Source organism: Strigops habroptila, chromosome 2 (genome assembly GCF_004027225.2).
Source record: "Strigops habroptila isolate Jane chromosome 2, bStrHab1.2.pri, whole genome shotgun sequence".
In the NCBI taxonomy this organism is placed as follows: domain Eukaryota; kingdom Metazoa; phylum Chordata; class Aves; order Psittaciformes; family Psittacidae; genus Strigops; species Strigops habroptila.
Window position 1 is genome coordinate 92619922 of NC_044278.2, and position 21183 is coordinate 92641104.

General features: G+C 40.7%; 1 protein-coding gene across 1 annotated transcript in view; it reads right to left on the bottom strand.

The window, feature by feature from the left end:
- Positions 1 to 5023: 5023 nt before the first annotated feature.
- Positions 5024 to 21183, bottom strand: part of EPSTI1 (epithelial stromal interaction 1) — a 51115-nt gene continuing 34955 nt past the window's right edge. Inside the window, exons 8-13 of the mRNA XM_030476558.1 lie at positions 20010 to 20093; positions 13904 to 13977; positions 12251 to 12356; positions 7352 to 7385; positions 5494 to 5889; positions 5024 to 5113 (exon numbers count right to left, since the gene is read on the bottom strand). Of these exons, the coding sequence (XP_030332418.1) occupies positions 12269 to 12356; positions 13904 to 13977; positions 20010 to 20093 (246 nt within the window). The 3' untranslated portion in view covers positions 5024 to 5113; positions 5494 to 5889; positions 7352 to 7385; positions 12251 to 12268. The remainder of the gene's footprint in view (positions 5114 to 5493; positions 5890 to 7351; positions 7386 to 12250; positions 12357 to 13903; positions 13978 to 20009; positions 20094 to 21183) is intronic.

The following is a 21183-nucleotide window of genomic DNA, read 5'->3' on the forward strand; positions in this document are numbered from 1 at the left end:
AAAACATATATTTTTTTATTCCTTAAGTAAAACAGGGGGTTACTAAATGTCGACAAAGCAGAAAACTTGGACCACTGGCTGTAGGCTATTGATTGATGAGGTTGTTAAACTGATGTTTTCAATGTAGGATTCTGGGTAAGTCCTCTGAGATATGGTGAATGTCCAAAGGATTGAACAGAGAAGACAGGAAACAAATTTTTCAATATTTACAAGGGATAATGTGATGAAAATGTAACTGTAGGTCTGTCAATTTAATGCTTACCCAGGGCAAAATCTCAGGAAGACAAAATCTCAGGAAGGCAAAATAGGACAGGCTCAATAAAGAATTAAGGGTGAGCAGCATAATTAATACCAGACCTCATGGTTTACTGAAAGATGAAATTTTGAAGATAGGTAAGTTGCAATTTTGGTGGGATTACTAGTCTGACAAAATGTGCATTTGCTAAAATAGCAGAGCTATATGAGGCCATATAACTTTCTCATTAAAAAAGAAAAAAAAAGAACTATTCAAACTTGGAAGTCTAGGTAAGCAAATAAAAAAATTACTAGAGATATTTAAAAAAAAACCAAAACAAAATGGGAATGATCTTTTCAAAAATAACATTTCTGATAGGCTTTTCTTATCCAACTATAGTTCAGGGAAGTTCATGGATGGGGAGGGAAGGCAAGCTTGTGTTTGGCACTGACTGAATGAGAGATAAAGACAGCTTCTAGAGAGAGGTTCAGACAGCAGGAAAATCTGGGCTTTTCTTCTTTTAATTAAAGAGCTAGGTGCAAAGATCGAACAGCTAGGAACAGGGAATGTGATCTGTAAGTGAAATAAAAACTGAATTAATGTTGGTAAGAAAAAAAAACCCACCCTTTTTTAATGAGAGCAGACTGGAGAGAGTTCAGATGGGATCCCTAGAATAGTTCGAAATTTACAAAGCCTTTAATGAGAGATTGGAGAAGCCCAAGCGAATTTTCTCTCATCTTCAAGTTTGCACTTCATTGCAGCCACAGCAAGTGCTCCCCCTCTAAGAGTGTCAGCATCTGTTGAGTGCCTGCCTGTGATGACTGTGACTGAGGTGACTCCTTTAAGGCCAGGACAAGAGAAGGTATTTATTCCAGATAACGTGAGACACTTACAGGTTCCTCCTCCACAGCTGAGGGAGGAAAGTGAGTAGTTCAGACCTCAGATGCACTTAAGATAGCATTCAGGGTCCTGCAGAGCTATCCAGAGCTGCCCAAGGGAGCAAGCAGAGAGGGAGGAGAGCCACCATGGGCAGAGCTCAAGAGGTCCAAGACTGGCTGTTGCTAACAAGAAAGGAGGGTGAAGACAAAAGGTCAACTCTAAGTTTTAGACAAAAAGAAATAATTTGATATAACCTATTTCTTTAAAAAATAATTTTAAAAGTGTAGAAATATTGTAAACAAGCTGCAAAATAATAAAAAAAAGAGGGTGGAAAGCAGTTAAAGCTAATTTGGGCACAAAAATTTCGGTTTATGTCTGCTGGATGAAGCAACAACTCTTTCTTTGGTTGTGAGCTGAAAGTGGAAAGATAGCAGAAGATGACTGGAGACAGCAGAAGATGAAAATAGCTGTGGACATTGGGAGATCATGGAAAGACAGGTGAGGTTCACAAGCACCTCTGGAGGTCATCTAGTCCAATCTTCCTGCTCAGAGGAGGGTCACCTACAGCAAGTTGCTCAGTACTGTCCAGTTTGGTTTTGAATATATTCAAGGATGGGACTCAGCAGCCCCTCTGGGCAACCTGTGCCAGTGCCTAATCACCCTCACAGCACAAAAAAACGGGGGTTGTGTGTTTAGACAGAATTTTCTATATTGTAACTTCTGCTCATTGCCTCTTGTCCTGTCAGTGGGCACCAAGCAGAGACTGGCTCCATCTCCTTTACTCCCCCTCTTCCAATATTTACCCACATGGATAAGATCCTTCTGAGTCTTATATTCTCCAGGCTCAACAGGCCCAGCTCTCTCAGTCTGTCCTCCTACTGAAGATGATCCAGTCGCTTCATCTTCTTGCCCCTTTGCTGGACTCTCTCCAACATGTCCACATCTTCTTGTAGTGGGGAACCCAGCACTGGATCCAGCAATCCAGATGTGTTTCACCAATGCTGAGTAGAGGGGAATGATCACCTCTCACCTCACCATTGGCAATGCTCTTCCTAATGCGGACCCATACCAAGATGGAAAAGGATGGGACAAGCAGAAGAAAGGAGTCAGGAAAACACATCTGCCTCTCAAATAGATAAGAGAGAGAAATGACTGCAAAAGAAAGAAGTTAAGGTGAAGCAGCAAATAGCAATAGTGTTTTTTCCATTCCTTCTTCAATAAGATAAGCAGAGAAAGAGTTTGTTGATGAAGGAGGCAAGAGTGCCAAGGGAAAATCCATGGATTATAGGCACCCGATTCAGTTCAGCTGGTGAAGTAGAGCAATTAAACAAGACAAGGGCCATGACTGAAGAGAAAGGAGGAGGAATGCTTAACAGAGGGAGCAAAAGCGATTTCTGCAAGGAGCAAGACTAGAAAAAACAAATATCTGAAAGTGTAAGGGAGTGAGTGCAATATATGAGGGAGCTGTTAGGAAAGACTACGAAGGGAAAAAGAGTCATGGCATGGGCCACAATAGGAACATTCAGCTCTTGGGCTAGATAAAGCCACGTGCCTTCTGACTTCACATGAGTTTCTATTCTTTTGCACAAAGCAGAAGGGGCACAACTGCCTGGATGCTGAGAACTAACCTAAAGAGCCCAGTAATTAAGATATTCTCCCACACAGGAGACAGGGATTTGGATTTCTTGAACCAGAGGTGTGAACTGAACTTATAAAATCTAAGTTATGTATTTGGGTCCCTTTCTAGTAGCTAATAATATTCTGCCTCAGTGTCTGAGTAGTGCAGCACACACCAAAAAGAAGATACATTTATACCGAATCCTATCATATCTAAGGCTTTCTGTAAATCTGGGATATTTTTGAGAATAAAAGCTGACAATGACAGCAAATTGAATGAAGCTGTCCAAATATACAAATACTGAAACAAAATAAAGAGATCCAAGAGCATAAAACTCTTTAATTTACCAGGTAAGTGGTTAAGAAAATTCAGTAACAGATACCTGAAAATTCACAAGTTTGAACTAGGAGTCAGGCAGATATTTTTAAAAGCAGGCATTGATAAGCCATTGGAACTTTTAGATACATAATAGAGATTCAATTTTGTAAGTAAGTCCTTAAATGAATATTGCATTTCTTCATAGGAAGGTAGTTTCTGATTTAGGCAGACCATAAAATCTAAACATAGGAATCTTGCTGTCAAGTTATATTGGAATTCAGAATAGCTGATTATAATGCTTTAGTCAGTTTGTTAAAACGATTTTGTCTCAGCCATGAAAAAGCAAGAGGGTCTCTTTTGTAACTTCCAGCCCCATACCACTCTCTGTTGGAAGGTTTGTTTCTGAAATAGCAAGGAAATCATCAGTGCAGATTATATTGAGACGACGACTTTCAAAACAATAAAAACAACCTCCATTTACTGTTATATAGTAAGAACATCTGGTTTTATGCCACTGCATACTAGGTAATTATTTTGGTCAGTGCAAATTATAACTAGAGGAACCTATCTGTATTTGAAAACCCTTATGAAAGTTTTACTCTAACAGGTAGATAGCAAACATACCAAACTATCGGTTCCTAACTCTTGACAGCCATGAAGCCATTTTCCCAGTCTATCACCAGCTCATTTCATTATAACCCCTTTTAAGAGATGTCAAGCCTTCAAGCTTAAAGTTTTGCAGGATGTGTGTGTGGGGAGGTGGCAATTCTGAGATACTGGAACCTTTCCAACAGAATAAGAACAGCATTTCCCAGACATCCTGCTAACATCATTTTGTGGATGCGTATTACTTCTTATCATCTCCATTGCAGGCCATAGCTCTCAAACACTTCCTGGGCCACTGTTCATATAGATTTGTTTGTTCTATTCAGAAAGATTAGGAAAGGAAAAATTCAGATACTTTGCCATTAAAAAGGGCTGGAATAGTTAATGTCTGAAACAGTTTGTAGAAAGCATTTCAAATAACAGATTGAAATGCTGGATAAGGGGAAGCACTTTGAAGATTGTGATCAAGCTTCATCTTTGATGACAACTAAAAGAAAGTAGACAAGCTTAATGGAAGAGGTTACTCTAGGTGACTTGCCATTACTGTTCCTGAATGTGAAAGTAGCAGATTAATAAAAAGTTGGGTTTTGGTTTTGGGGGATTTTTTTTGGATATAGAAACAGCAACAGGATCATGCTGAATTTTAACTTGTCAGTGACCATCGTGACTTCCCCTCCCACTCAGCCTTTGTCAGCAGGGCCTAGGGTTATTGTACATCAAGTCCAGAGAGGCTGCAGGTTCACCACTTCAAAAAGACCACCTACAAGTCTTAGTCTCATTAGAGTACAACACAAGGATCTGATAAAAGCAAAGAAATATCCTTTAAAATATATGTGTGTGCATGTACATATACACACTCTGCAGATGTTTAGCCCAGCCCTTATAACTACTGAAGGAGGCTGGGTGAGGGAGTCCTTGGAGGGAGATGTGAATTTCATTTCCAAAGCAGCAGTCTGCTAGCACAGCCAAGTACCTGCAATACAGTGCCATTGTGTAGGTATGCAGAAGCCTTCCCACAGATTCTTCCCAGTGTCAGATACTCTAAAAATGGGTAAACCACAAAGCATTACCAGAATATCCAGTATTTCCTATTAACATCAGCTAGCTAGTAGAACAAGAGATTTGAGCAATTCTTTGAGGCAAAGAGAGCCCAGGGCAACTGCAGAAAGTCCCAGAGGCAAAAGGAAACATAGCAACATTCATGGTTCAAAAGAAAACTTCAGGTGATCAATTACAAAGTTTCCATACTGCAAGGGTTATGGAAAAATAATGTGGCATGCCTGCACACTGAAAAAACTGCTCAGGAAACCTTCAACTTTGCATAAGATGTACTTACGAATGCTGCAGCTGCTTTTTCTTGTCTGCATGGTTTATGTAACATTCTGTGGATCCTTCATTTCCATTAAAAATATCTTGGTCATGCATCTGACTTTTGGAAATCATTAAAATGTTGTCCCCTGCAGAAACAGGGAGATATAAATTAAATTCCATTAGACTAGAGGGACAAAGAAAAGCAAGAAACTAAAGCTAACATTGGAGTAGCCTTCCCCATTCATGTAACAGAAGTTATGAAGGTAAAACAGGCAAAGTGAAAAACTGGTACATCATATCACAGAAGATGTGGGAGAAATCAAATAAATTTCAATGTTATTTCAAGTTTTATTTCTTTCATGTGTTGTATTTTTTTAAGAACATATTTAAAAGATCCTGTCTACAATACACACGTTTCCTCTTGAATGTCTGCTGTTGAATACAATGGTAAAACAATTCCACAAAATCCCCACCAACACAAAACAAAAAACCACTTCTCCCTCTCATCCCAAGAGAAAACTTCTACCTGCTTCTTTAGTTCAAGTCTCTGAGGCTGTTTTGGCTGGCTATAGAGCAGTAAGTAAACACAGATATTACTTCAGCTTCTGCAGCCACTAATGTCTTCTTTTTCTGAGATCCTAAAGACTGGGATAATTATATTCTGCAAGAGGCAAAACAATTTACATTAAAAAAACCCTCACATTCTCTTATTAAAAATTAAATAGGACTTTCATAATCAGCTGCTTCAAATATGAGTGAAGAATGACAGCTAGAAAGCAGTCTCTGCAGATTGCTTGTGAAGGGGGTGTGAAGTTGAAGTCATGGTAAGAAAAAAAATCACAGTGATAAAAGAGTGCTTTCTTGGAGCTTTTACAAGGTCATTTGGTCTAGGCCAGATAAAAGTGAGTATTTCTCCAATATCCTGTAAGAAGAAGGAGAAAACAGAATTAAAAATTGTCTTTTGCTGCAAAACCAAAAATCAAAGTCAACTTCTCTAGGATTAAGTCCATTGGAAAATAAAGTCTCCCTTTTCTTCTGACAGATTTTAGCTTTTAATTATGTAAAGCCTTCATGAAGGGATTTCTAGTTTTTGTACACTTAATTCACAAAATGTCCTAATTATCTGCAGACATATTAATAACTTTGAAAAACATATTTGTAGCAAGCTGAAATGTGTTTTCAAAACAACAGTTAACACTTAAAAAAGTACACCCATCCATAATTCTTGTACAGTTCATATGTAAATATATTATTGGTATTGTAGATATTGTTAAAAACAACAAAGAATGCCATGATTTGAATTCCTCCAGCTGCCCATAGTTTGCAAAACCTAATAGTATTGTGGGCTGAAAAAGATGGCCATTTCTTCCCCTATGGGGAACTGCTTTTATCTATTTGTTGTCATTTCTTTAGTGAATTTGAATTAATTTTTAATAACAATTTTACTCTTCATAAAACTGAAAAGACAACTCATGGGAGGCCAACAATGTTATTTAGATACCATCTCCAGAATACAGCCCTGCTGCAAAAATACTAAAATAACTGTTGAAGCAGAAAATGAGGAAGACAGTAGCAGAATACCTGGGAGAAGAGTCGAAAGCAAAGGGCTGGTTTAAGTTTGATTTTTTAAAATTCCTATTTATAAAATCCTAGCTCTCAAAAAAAAAAAGTTTTGTCAAAGCCATCTCCTAAGGCAAGAATAACATGTGTCAGTACCTGAACTTGCTTCAAAAGTCTCTAAGCCTAGAAGTAAAGGCTCTGCAGAAATCTTTATATCAGAACTGGGAATCAGGGTAAGGAATCCCTTTCAGAAAAGAACAAAGGTGCAGTGAGCCTTAAGAAAAGGTAATTTGAAAACAGAGGGCCTGATTTCTCTGATTCAATAGTGGTGTTCTACCAACAGCCTTCACTGATATGAATAGTCTCCCTTTTTGCCAGTGGGAAATAGCACGAAGAATGCAGCCCACAACAGAGTCACCCTTTCACTTAAGATCACTGAAAGCTTGAATTGCCTCCTGCATTTCCAGCCACATTCCTCAGCTGCCCAGGTTTATCCACTCACCGTCCACAATACAGAGAACGTGGCTGTACTGAAGTTTTAACCTAAATATCAAAGCATCCCTAACACATGCTTTCCATGCCATGAGCACTTCCTCTGGCTTGAAATACATGTTCTGCAGTTCCGTATGAGAGAACGTGTTTCAGAATAGGTATGTGTCATTGCATGGCCCCAAACACAGAGGTGGAAAGCATTTATTTTAAGATCCCCTCTCATGTTACTTGAGAATTAAACAATTTAAGCTGTCATAATGAAATGTCAAATATGAAGCTAAATTAACACCAGCATTGGTACTAAAAACAATGAACACATTCATTATTCTTACCTTTCTCCTCCTTTATTCCAAGTAGCTTGGGCTCCTGGATAAAGAAAAACAAATGCATTAATACAGTACAACAAACAGAACAATCACGTATTTATGAAGGAATTATGGTTATCCAGTTGTGTGGAGCTTTCTTGATTATTTGATGCCCTTTCCTGTCTTTTGAAACTCCGCTTAAAATAACAAGTAAACCCTTCTGCAAGATTCCAGTTCTAGCAATAAATATTTCTTTGATTTGAACTCAATATGAATAGCAAGATGTATCGATTCAGGAGATAAACATATCTTGCTTTTGCTGGTAAAAAAATCAATCTAGAAGTGTTCCAAATATCTTTGGTTGCCTCAGTTTGTGAGATCAGTTGCCTTGATCTCACAAAAATTGAAAGAGTGAAAAGTTTCTACCGTTCCTCCCCGGACTCCTACTAATCTCTTTTAGGATAGGATTTTCAAAAGAAAGAATGGTTGAACTCAAAGTCAAGCCAGGCAGTACACATCTGCATATGCTGTTTGAGTCAGAGGCAAGTCATTAAACTTAGCTATGGCATGCCTGCACTACTCCTCTGAGGTCCTTATATTGATGCTGATACTTCTGTTGAGTAGTTTATTTTCTGCCATCCTTCTGCCAGGAAAGACAAGCACATTAGTCTCAATAGAAAAACCCAAAACAACAAGTTTTAGGAAAAAAAAAAACTTTCCAACTTAGATTGTACATAGACTAACCAGTTTAAAGCTAAGTTAGCAAACCACATTCTTTGTTAAAACAAACATAACCACTGTGGATTGTGCTCTGGAACCTTGTTATATATATATTCTATTCTCAATATGCCCATGTAAAGTAAAAGATTTTTCTTTGTATTGGGAAAACAGCATTTTAAGTGCCACTTTATCCATCTAAAAGTTCATTAACGTCTGCATTAAAGACTAGTCGTGTATGGAAAACTGTGGCATGCATCCTGTCCTTGTAATTTCAGGGATCTTTGAGCTATGGCTCTTCGCTGTGCAACAGTTGACTTCATGACATGCTCCCTCTCAAAACAGTAGCAAATAGCATAAATCAAGTGCTGGCTGAGGCTCCAAGGAAACATTCCCATGGATCATGCTACAAGAACTAAACCAAGTATAACCCACAAACCATGTTTATTTTAAACAGTTTTATCCATAAATCATGTTTCCTCAAAACAGATTTATCCAGCATCCATTGAGTTCTGCACATGGGAAAGGAAGAGAATGGGGGTTTCTGTCATACTGCACCTCTGTGCTCAGGGCATAGTTGCTTCCCACAACAAACATCTAGAATTATGCACCCACTGAAAGAGTAGAGTCAGCATCCAAGAGACCATTTCTTATTCTTATGCATCACACTGGATGTAATGGAGACATGAAAGGGGAAGGTGTAATATGTCATGTTGCCTCCTAGATTCTGGGTTTACTATAGCTCAGAGAGTTTCAACAAGACAACTAGTATTTCATTAAAGAGTAGACAAATAAATTTCATATGTTCACCATGTGACCTCTTCTCAGAATAGACAAAAGGGTCCTTGACAATACTCCATTTCCACACAAAAAATAAAGAAGGGCTCTGTTATAGGCTTGCCATGCATCAGCACTCAGCCTCTACAAGTCCCTTCATACCTGAACATAGGCAAATCTCATGAGGGAGTGAATACAAAAATGTGCAACTGTTTTAAAGTTATTATTTTGTAAAAATTGAAGTGTTTCAACATTTAAATAAAACTGACAATTTTTGCTGCTATAGTGAACAGATACTGTTCCAGTCATAGGTCCCAGCTGTGTAAAGATTAAATCTTATTGATTAAACTTTGATGTCAAAATGACAACTGTTACTTTATTACCCTCCTATCCCCTCCCATCCTTAAAGGTTTATCCTTATGTTAGAGGCAATGGCACTGTAAAGGACATCAAAAATTTCTTGATAGCATACAATAAGACTCAATGTTCTCTCAAGGGTGTAATATCTCACAGACAGAAGTGGAGATTTATTAATTTGTCTCCCCATTAAAAAAGGAAACCACACAATCACCCAGACAGTGCCCTGGCATTTATAATCAAAAAGGGAGAAAAGATTACTTTCACGAAGATCTTTCTGGAAATAACAGCTTATAAATATTCCTAATAAAACACAAGATGTCTGGAGGGCAGATGAATAAATGAAAACTGGTTTCCTATCGAGCGGGGGACAATTGGGCAATGCAACTGCTCTCCTCCACCCCACCCAGACACACATAATAAATTTGCCTTCCCCCTCCTCTCCATGTCCCCTTTTGTGTCCCTTAGCCTGCAGGAAAACGGGGCAGAGATGCAGCTGCTTTGGAGCTGTGCCCATGCCAGTCAGCTGGAGGGCTGCAGCTGAACAATGCACAGAGTGCCCAAATCCTTCCCACTACCCCTCAGAGTGGGGCACTAGTTTGGGGTCTCTCCTCTGCCAGCACTGGAACTTAATCACCTTTGAGACTTATACTCACTTTCAAATTTGGCTAAGATTGGCCAGCAGGTTGAAAACCTTATTACATGTAGACAGACAGCATGATCATACAAACTTATTTTCCTTAGGAAATCAATCTAACAGGTATAATAGTGAAAAATACAGCAGGTATATTGACAACATGGTGCAATGTTCAGTTTCTGTTCTTTGTGAAGCTGTTGTGACTGTAGAGTTCAAATAGGAAAAAAAGAAGCAGGAAAAAGAACAAATATTTCTTTTTCAGTGTCACTGCACAGATGGAGCAGGCTCAAAAATTACCTGCAGGGCTTAACTTTGGAAACATTTCTAATTTCTTTTAATCTTCGCTTATAGTCTGACCTGCTACAGTTGGCTCGCTTGTAATGTAAAATGTCACGCTGCAGACTACACGACTTGCAAGCCCCACCTGGAGTTCAGTTCTTTTTGCTTAAAACCCCAAGGGAAGGGAGAAGAATCTTGGTATAATCAAAGACAGTGAGGTTGCAGCCTCCAGCCTATGTTTTGAGAACTATTTTTCTTTCTTGCTTTTGTTACCAATACCCTTTTATAATTCCTTTCCATGATGACATATTCTTTCATGGCTTATTCTTTCCCTGCTTTGTTTAGTTTTCAAATCTCACATCACAGCATTAAGGAAAAATGGATAATCTAGCATTATCCAACAGAAGGCAGGCTCCTTGGGAGCCATTAAGTAAACATCAGAGTAGAACATTTATCATTTCTACACACTGGGTTTTATTGCGTTTATGTTGATGCAGTCATTGAATATATATTCAAAAAAAAAAAAAGGCATAAATTGGCTGCGTATGTCACAGAGTTGTCTTGTTAAAACTGTGCTGGGCTGAATGCACTTGTTTGGTGGTACTAACACCCACCCCGTGGAAGATGACATATGGCATCTGGCTAAAGGCAAACCTCCTCTCTCTCTGCAGACAATGACAAGGGCTTTTAGTAGTGACAGCGGGCATTCTGATGGAGGTGCTCGAGTTTACATATTGGGAATCTCAGCTGTGTCACACATTTTCTTTTGAGTTTATCAGGAAACAGTTTACAAACTGGGACAAAGGACACAAAGTGAAACAAAAATACTAATTTCAGCCCTTGCTGCCTTTGTTAACCCTTCAGCAGACTTTACCTTTTGCCCCTTACTAAGCATCACTCAGTTCTTTCCTATCATGAAGTCTAATTCTGCCATCTGCAGATGTGCTATCCTTCAGAAGATGCTTCAAGCCTGTCATACAGAGTGCTCTCTTACTCACACTCTTTTACTAGCCTGGGCATTTGTAGTTTGGCTTCCAACAACTCCTGGATTGCCTGGCATGTGATACAGGCTTTACCAGTAAAGCCTCTGACCAACTGGTTCTCCAAGCAGCTGCCTGCAGACCTTATGGGAGGTTGAGCTGGCAGACCCTGCCTCCTCTTAGCAAGACCAAGAGAAGCAGTCCTAGATGCCTGAGCCCTCTGCTGTGGCCCAGGACTTCCCCAAAGCTTGTAGTGATGAAGACACTCCTTTTCCACTTCTAGTATTTGGAAAACTCCAGCAGCAAGAATATTTGCTTCTTAATCATGCCTTGACATCATAGATGCTTGAACCCAAGTCTTCCTGGCATTCATCTACCAACATACAGTCCAACTAATCCAACTCAAACTTTTCTGGTTTATCAACTAAACATCTGCATCCACACTGGAACTAAATTTTCTTAGACTCTCAACCTTTTGCTGCTCAGTCTTTCTAAATCTTTCATTTCTGCACTAGGATCCTCTCAGCAACTGAATTTCAATCTAATAGACATTTCCATAATGGGCATATTACATAATTTTATTTTTTACACTGAAGAAAGCAATTCTAAATAACAGTCACATTAATGCCTCATTAGGACAGCTGAAAAAATAATGGATGTTTAATAGGCTACAGTCAAGATATCTTTTCTTCAAAGAATCTTTACAAATATTATGTACTTTAAATTGATGCAGTTGGGTCTTCTATGTCACAATTTTATATAGATATAAAATTAACAGCTTTACCTTTCATATTTTCCCCTTCAATTTCAATATCACATGAAAACGTTTCTAGCATTTCCAAACATCTTTCATTTAAAAACTTTTTAAAAATCCCTTACAATTTCAGTACCCTTGTTCTGAACTCAAGGAAATACCTTGGATGGGGTTCCTTGCAGTAAGTACCTTGCATGCAAAACATGTGCAAGCAAGTTCTGCTGCAAGAGCAGCTGTTCCTCCCTCCTATTTGAACAGCTTGTATTTAAGATAGAATTTCTTCTTAAAAGCTATTGTAGACTGACAGCCAGGATGGTGAGTTCTGTCAGACAGGCTAAACACACACAAACACATAATAGTATCTGGGGAAAAATTCAACTTTTAAACAATCTCATTGCTTTCATGTTCCACACCCAAAACCTTACCCAGGCACTGTTACTGCGTTAGTCCAGGCTCCCAAAATGTTCAGGTTGGTCGATGCTAGTAGGTTGCATTTTGTTCTGGAGTCGGCCCAGGAAAGCATTATTTACCCTTAAAATACAACAAAAAATGAATAATGATTGAAAGCATCTGAGTTCACAAACTTGAAATTTGGTGGCTTTCCCTATTCTCAGTTCAATACCTATTTTCCTATGTTTTTCAAGCCTGTGCTGCAAAACCATGGGCAGGCATGAGATAGGGTGGATTTCATTTTCAGTTCACTGGATACTTCCTTACCCTGTGATCAGCCCTTTGTGATTTAAAGGCATACCTTGGCTGCTGTGACAAATGCACCAAAATTCTCCACAGAAAGACAACTTGCATACCACCACCCACCTTATTAGGGAGGTTAGCGCTTTTGACAATTCACCTGAGGTAGACTTTCACTCTTCAGTACAGAAGAAGAGTTTCTAGAAATACTGCTTTCCTAATGCAAATGAAAAAACCCACTTCAGCTTCTTCTAATAGACACAATTCATGTAGCTGACAACTTTTCCTACCATCCAGCTCTGAAATCCACTCTAGCATTTTCTTGTACTGCTCCATCAATCTAGACAGCATGCATCAATGCAAATACACTTTTCCTCGATCTGTTTTAAATATTTTCAAACCTTCTAAAAACTATGTCTTTTTTTCTCCCCTATTCATACTTAGGACTGACACACATGCTTAGACATGCCTGTTGTTTTAATGTTTTACAATGCTGATGTAAATGTTTTACAATGCTGATGTAAAAAAGGATGATGTAAAATGCAAGATACCAGATTATTTCTATGTAGGGGCATGAGATAGATAGACTGAATCGAAAATCCTTCATTAACTTCTATGGGTAATTATCTCAATATCTTTGCTGGAGAAAAAAAAAAGAAATGAAAATGGTATGGAAAGTGGTTGCCTACAAAAGTATTTTTTTTTTTATATTTCCCTAATGATATAAAAAAGGAAACAAATGGTGATCTTATTTTTGAGCCTGGGCATTGTTTCTTTCTGCCAGCAGAAAACAAAGCTGAGAATACATCTGTGTTTCAAGATAATGGAAAGTCAGGTAAGTGACAGATGTGCAAGATTAGAACCGCTGAGCACAAAGAGGGCACGGCAGTGGGGCACAGCCTGGGGTGCAAAGCAATACAGCTGCAGAAGGCCTTGAGGCACTGCAGCTTCTGCCTGTATCAACATCAAATCCCACACTTAGCTCTGCCTGTCAAACTTCGTGACAGTCAGCCACAAAACATGGCATGGACAAAGCAGCTCGTTCTAAACCAAGGTAAAAATAAATAAATACATAGATAAATAAAGTGCTTCCCAGCTGAAGCCACTGTACTAGTAGTTACCCATGAAACTACTAATAGTTTCTACTCTATGCAATATTCTACCCTGATAGGATAAATAAAGTCAAAATGGCACTCTGGGTCACACTGCATTATAATGAGCAGTTGTAATGACAGATATTACTGGCTCATTTGAAGGCAAAGTTAAACCAGAGGTGAGGGCAGGGATCCTTACTGCAATTGTCTTCTAAAAGCATGAATGCCTGCAATTTTGAGACCCTTTCCAGATAGGAATTCAATTACAGTGTGCTCTGCATTTTTGCATCATACCTTCTCTGTTCATCTTGACGTGCTCTCATCCTGTCTTCCTCTTCCTGCTTTTGTTTAAATTCCATTAATTCAGCCTGGGAACAATAAAAGTGCAAAACCAACCAAACAACAAACTTACTTTTAATTAACATACCTACGTTGCAAACCCAATTAATTCCACATGGTATTAACTTCAGATAGAGCCATGTGTCATTCCCAGAACTTCTCTCAACAGCATTTTATTTATGTGACAGCACTATGTTAAAAACTGAGCTAACTTTTCTGTTCAGCATTGCACTGCATGAGTTTTCTCTGTGCCTCAAAAACTGCAAATTAACAGGATTCAGACATTTACAGTCTTACATTTAAAGGGGTATGCCAGTCACCAGCCTGCTTCCCCTTGCCGCAGCCCACAGGTTTGCATTTCTCTGTGGGCCTAAAAGGGAAGACAGCCAAAGTCATCTAGCAGGAGCAGACACGGCTGTCATGCCTGTAGAGTATGAATCATAGAATCACAGAATCATAGAATAGTAAGGGTTGGAAAGGACCTTAAGATCATCTAGTTCCAACCCCCCCTGCCATGGGCAGGGACACCTCGCATTAAACCATGTGGCCCAAGGCTCTGTCCAACCTGGCCTTGAACACTGCCAGGGACGGAGCATCCACAACCTCCCTGGGCAACCCATTCCAGTGCTTCATCACCCTCACTGTAAAGAACTTCTCCCTTATATCTAATCTAAACTTCCCCTGTCTAAGTTTGAACCCATTACCCCTTGTCCTACCACTACAGTCCCTAAGGAAGAGTCCCTCCCCAGCATCCTTATAGGCCCCCTTCAGACACTGGAAGGCTGCTATGAGGTCTCCACGCAGCCTTCTCTTCTCCAGGCTGAACAGCCCCAACTTTCTCAGCCTGTCTTCATACGGGAGGTGCTCCAGCCCTCTTATCATTCTCGTGGCCCTCCTCTGGACTTGCTCCAACACCTCCATGTCCTTTTTATGTTGAGGACACCAGAACTGTACACAATACTCCAAGTGAGGTCTCACGAGAGCAGAGTAGAGGGGCAGGATCACCTCCTTGAACCTGCTGGTCACGCTTCTTTTGATGCAGCCCAGGATATGGTTGGCTTTCTGGGCCGCAAGTGCACACTGCTGGCTCATGTTAAGCTTCTCATCAACCAACACCCCCAAGTCCTTCTCTGCAGGGCTGCTCTGAATCTCTTCTCTGCCCAACCTGTAGCTGTGCTTGGGAGTGCCCCGACCCAGGTGTAGGACCTTACACTTGGCTTGGTTAAACTTCATAAGGTTGGCATCGGCCCACCTCACGAGTGTGTCAAGGTCCCTCTGGATGGCATCCCTTCCCTCCAGCGTATCAACCGAACCACACAGCTTGGTGTCGTCAGCAAACTTGCTGAGGGCGCACTCCATCCCACTGTCCATGTCGCTGACGAAGATGTTGAACAGGACCGGTCCCAACACCGATCCCTGAGGGACACCACTCATTACAGGTTTTCAACTGGACATCGAGCCATTTACCACAACTCTCTGCGTGCGGCCATCGAGCCAGTTCTTTATTCACTGAGTGGTTCATCTATCAAATTGATGTCTCTGCAATTTAGAGACAAGGATGTCGTGCGGGACAGTGTCGAACGCTTTGCACAAGTCCAGGTAGATGATGTCAACTGCTCCGCCCCTGTCCATCAGTTCCGTGGCTCCATCATAGAAGACCACCAAATTGGTCAGGCAGGATGTCCCTTTAGTGAAGCCATGTTGGCTGTTACCAACCACCTTGTTGTTTTTCATGTGCCTTAGCATGTTTTCCAGGAAAATCTGTTCCAAGATTTTGCCAGGCACAGAGGTGAGGCTGACTGGTCTGTAGTTCCCTGGGTCTTCCACCTTCCCCTTCTTGAAAATGGGGGTTATATTACCCTTCTTCCAGTCATTGGGAACTTCACCTGACTGCCATGATTTTTCAAATATGATGGACAGAGGCTTAGCAACTTCATTCGCCAGCTCCTTCAGGACCCGCGGATGGATTTCATCAGGTCCCATGGACTTGTGCATGTTTAGGTTCCTCAGATGGCCTCAGACCTGATCCTCTCCTACAGTGGGCCTAAGGTCTTCATTCTCACAGTCCCTGCATCTGCTTTCCAAGACTTGAGTGGTGTGGTCAGAGCATTTGCTAGTGAAGACTGAGGCAAAGAAGTCATTAAGAACCTCAGCCTTCTCCAAATCCATGGTAGCCAGTTCTCCCGATAGCTTCCGGAGAGGGCCCACGTTGTCCCTAGTCTGTCTTTTTTTTGCTATGTACCTATAGAATCCTTTCCTGTTATTTTTCACATCCCTTGCCAGATTTAATTCTAACTGGGCCTTAGCTTTCCTAACCTGGTCCCTAGCTCCCCAGACAATGTTCCTATATTCTTCCCAGGCCACCTGTCCTTGCTTCCACGTTCTATAAGCTTCTTTTTTCCCTCTAAGTTTCCTCAGCAGCTCCTTGTCCATCCATGGAGGTCTCCTGGCCCCCTGCCACGCTTCCTTCTAGTCAGGATGCAACACTCCTGAGCACGTAGCAGGTGATCCTTGAATATCAACCAGCAGTCTTGGGCCCCCCTGCCCTCTAGGACTATATCCCATGGAACCTTACTAAGGAGGTTCCTGAAGAGGCCAAAGTCTGCTTTCTTGAAGTCCAGGGCAGTGAGCTTGCTGCATTCTCTTCTCACTGTCCTGAGGATCTCAAACTCCAACATCGCGTGATCACTACAGTCAAGGCTGCCCTGGAGGGTCACATTCCCAACCAGTCCCTCCCTGTTGGTGAGCACGAGGTCAAGCATGGCACCTCTCCTTGTCGGCTCCTCTATTACTTGAAAGAGGAAGTTGTCTTCCACACAACCGAGGAACCTCTTGGATTGCTTAAGGAGACATGCCCTTCACTTCCTGCCTCCATGGTGTGCAAGGACAAGATAGGAACAGGGGTGTGTCACCTCCAGCTCTCTGGGGCTCCCCCAAGGGTGAGGGAAGGGCAAATAGTACCTGAGCTGTGGCCAATGGTATAAGGTTCAACAAAGCTCTGTGCTGGGTCTTGCACTTGGGCCACAACACCAATGCTACAGGCTCAGGGAAGAGTGGCTGGAAAGACGCTTGGTGGAAAAGGACCTGGCGGTGCTGATTGATTGATTGATTGATTGATGGCTGAACATGAGCCAGCTTGTGCCCAGGCAGCCAAGAAGGCCAATGGCATCCTGGCCTGTATCAGCAATAGTGTGGCCAGCAGGGCCAGGGAAGTGATCATCCCCTGTACTAGTACTGGTGAGGCCGCACCTCGAATCCTGTGTCCAGTTTTCACTACAAGAAAGACATTGAGGTGCTGGAGTGGATCCAGAGAAGGGCAACAAAGCTGGTGAAGGGTCTGGAGAACAAGTGTGATGAGGAACAGCTGTGGGAACTGGGATTGATTAGTCTGGAGATGAGAAGGCTCAGGGGAGACCTTATCGCTCTTTACAACTACCTGAAAGGAAGTTGTAGTGAGGAGGTAATCCGTCTCTTCTCCCAAGTAACAAGTGACAGAACAGAGGTAACGGCCTCAAGCTGCGCCAGGGGAGATTTAGATTGGATATTAGGAAAAATTTCTTCACAGAGAAGGTGATCAGGCATTGGAACAGGCTGCCCAGGGCAGTGGTGGAGTCACCGTCCCTGGAAGTGTTCAAAAACCATGTAGATGAGGCCCTCATTGGCATGGTTTAGTGGTGGACTTGGCAGTGCTGGGGTAACAGTTGGACTTGATGGTCTTTAAGCTCATTTCCAACCCAGTTGATTCGATGATTCTATGATTCTCTTGGGGTGGTGAAACAGTGTGCAAGCTCCCAGTGTTGCAGCAGCCTACCATTCTTACATTACCTAATATTAAAGTATACAAACAGTGTCAAAGGGAATTCTTTTTAGAGGAGAGTTTCCTTGTGCAATTTTAGTCAGAACTGCGAAGGAAAGTCATACAGCTTGTATTACTCTGCTTTGCATGTGTGCTTGTTTGTCTGGCTCTTGCTCTCTGCAATGCACCCAAGAATTGAAGTTGCTGATTTTTCTGCGAAGAAAATTTGGCTTGCAGGGTGAGAGGCAAGGGATAGGAACAGACCCATCTTTCATATTTTCCATAGCAACTGAGCAGCAGTAGGAATAGAAACTAAAATAAAATGATGCTGTTAGAGAAAAGCTTCAATAACTGAATGGAACCATGAAAGTTAAAAAAAAAAAAATCAATTTAAGTGGAACATTAAATAAAAACTATGCAATAGATGTATGAAGAAAATCAATATCTGTGAATGTGTTGTGTATCAATATTTGTCTAGCCCCCTAAAAGAAGAAACAGGATTAAGAAATAAAAAAGCCAACCTTAATTTTCACTGTTTTAAATAACCATTCAACCTGAAAATTAAAACCCAGTATCTGACTTTCCAATATGCTGAGTCCTCTCTTGGAGTAATGTTCTAAAATATATGGTGTGTGTATGATGTGGTGTTCAAAGCATACTGAAAATTTCTAAATCAAGCAATACATACTAAAACATCCTCTGAGAAAAAAAGGGGGTGGGGGCAACTTACAATACCCAGATGTTTTATAGCTACACTGTGCTAGGAGGTACACACATGACACAATTCACAATTACATTAATAAATATTAGTTTGAAGTGGAAATGAGCCAACATATACCTGAGGGATGATTATTGGAGCTGTTAAAATACACATTATTTAGAGTAGGTTTGTAAGCAGTGCATTACTCTGCGCAATAGGCAGTGCATTACTCTGCGCATAGCAACTATGAAGGCAAGGAGCGCTTGGAACTGTGTGCCAAGCAAGAGCAACTTTAGAAGCAGCCAATACCTTCTTAGCAATGTGTGGAAATCGGTAAAGACTCTAAAGCTCTATATGAGTCCTTTAAACCAAACCTTCATAAAGAAGGGGCATGCTAATTCACATCTGTAGTTATTTTCTCTATGGAACAATTAATGTAAAGAATACAACAGCTACCAGCCTTACACCCATCAGGACTGGCTTTCAAAAATATTTCCTCTGTATAGTTCCTGAGAATAAGCATACATCTGACGGGAAAGCCTCGTTTTTCCCCCACCTTTTGTTTCCAGAATCCTGGTTGCTAGAATACTATGAAATGAGGACACTTGTCCCAGACATTTAAAGAAAGATATATCCATGAGAGGGGCTTGTCCAGCTGTAGTAGAAGCTCACTGTGTGGAATTTGTTGCGTTAAGATTCTGCTACTGGGGAAGTAGTTTAACATTAATTTGGATGTTAGCAACAGCAGAGGCATAGCAAGAGGCTCAGTATTTGCTAATATGTTTTCAAATTATTTGCTAATATGATTTTTGAATGCTGCCTTCCCCATACTTGCACAGTCAGACCTGGAGCAAGGCAGACAGCAGCACAGTGCCATCGCTTTCTGTAGTAAACTTTATGTGGACATGGCACCCAAATCTATGCCAGAGGGACTACAGTGGTTCAGACACATGTCAGGCAATGTGTGCTACATATGCAGAAGGTGGAGTTCAGACTTGCAGTTATGGCATGCCTGTTTTTTAGACAACACAAAACTCTTCATTTAGGTGGGTAGCAAGGGAGCAGAGAAGAACATAGACTTAAAAGCAAAACTGAGAGCTTCCACATCCCCTTTTGGGAAGACAGAGTATGCAAGCCTCAATTCTCTAGAAAAAAAAGATTATTCAGAGTCTGAGATCACCATGAATATCATGAATGATATTCAGAATCTCATAAGATTACTTCTGCTTGAAAGAGAGGAGATGATTGGTTTCCTTAGCCTATGAAATCAGGTGCCATGGTCAAAAAATTCTCTGCACAATTGTTCAGATGGAGAGGTGAACAGAGCCAGTCATTCAGATGTAAATAGCCTTGATCCCAGAAGGTAATCGTCCTGTCCCCGTCAAAATTTTACAGCTTGGCTCATCTCTCTCACAATACTTGAAAACAGTGACTGAATCACTTTTGCTAAAGAGAAGCTCTGTGCGTAGGCTACAAGTAATCAATGTATTTAATTGGTTTCACAGCATGCAAAAACGATACAATGCAAACGATACAAATGATGTAAACCGTTAATGTATAATTACCTTCCTCCGTTGTTCTTGCTTCATTTCCTCTAATCTTCTGTTTTCATCCTCTTGAAGAGCTTGCTTATAAGTATGGCTTCTCATCTATTTTTCAGCTGAGAATATAAACATATTGGTGAGGGGAGAAGGGGGAAAAAATCCAAAATTTTATTCCCAAATTGTTATACAGGCATTTAAGAAAACAGAACCAGTTGAATGATTCCAGTTACTTAAAAAATAGATTAGTCTCAAGACTAGAATTTAAACAAGAAGTGGTCTAAATTCTCTCGGTCATTTGGTTTGGCTCAATGTCCACCTGCACATCACAACCAGGTAGCCAGAGCACATCCTACTTGGTGTCCCAGTGGCAGGCATAAACATGCCCTAAGCAGTCAGAAAGCACAATCAGGTTATATGATAGTGAGATGGCGTATTCTGGGAAGAAAGAAAACATTACCAAGCTAACAAAGCAGAATGGAGGCCTGGTAACAGAGAGGAATTATTTGTGGTTTCTTATTTGTGGATTATTTGTGGAAAGGCATTTGTGGAGGTAGGGCAACAGAAACTGAGAAATCAAAACTGCTATATTATTTGTGGGGCAGCCAAGAAAACTGAAAATCTGAACTACACATCATGAATAATGCATTCAACTATGTAGTAGGTTTTCCATACAATAACTAACCCGGGTCTTTCACAAGTTGTAGTTAGCAAAGAGCCAGCCTACCATCAGGATCTTATAGGATCCTTAGGACCTTACACTGTAAAGTCCAAAGACTGAGCAGGGACATAGTGTAGCACACTAAATGATGAGCCAGTATAATTTAATACAAGAAGTGTGCAAGTTTGACTTTAGTGAGGAATTTGTTGCAGGTCTACACAATGTTCTCGAAATTTGATATATGCATGCAGACCGACACCATTAAAACAACAGGCACATAATTTGTTAAAAAGACTGAATAGAGAAAGCAATTATTAATAGCTCAATTTTGAGCTGGGAGAAGTTGTTGCATGTGTCCAGGGAGACTCATTCTAGGTCCAATACTATTCATTACTCTCTGTAACGGCTTGGAGAATTGTGTGGAGTGTGTGTTAATCAAGTTGGAAGACAGTAAAAATCTACACAGGATTGGTAACACTTTGAAAGACAGGATTAAAATTAATTATGGGCTTGATTAAATAAGCAGGCCAGAGAAGT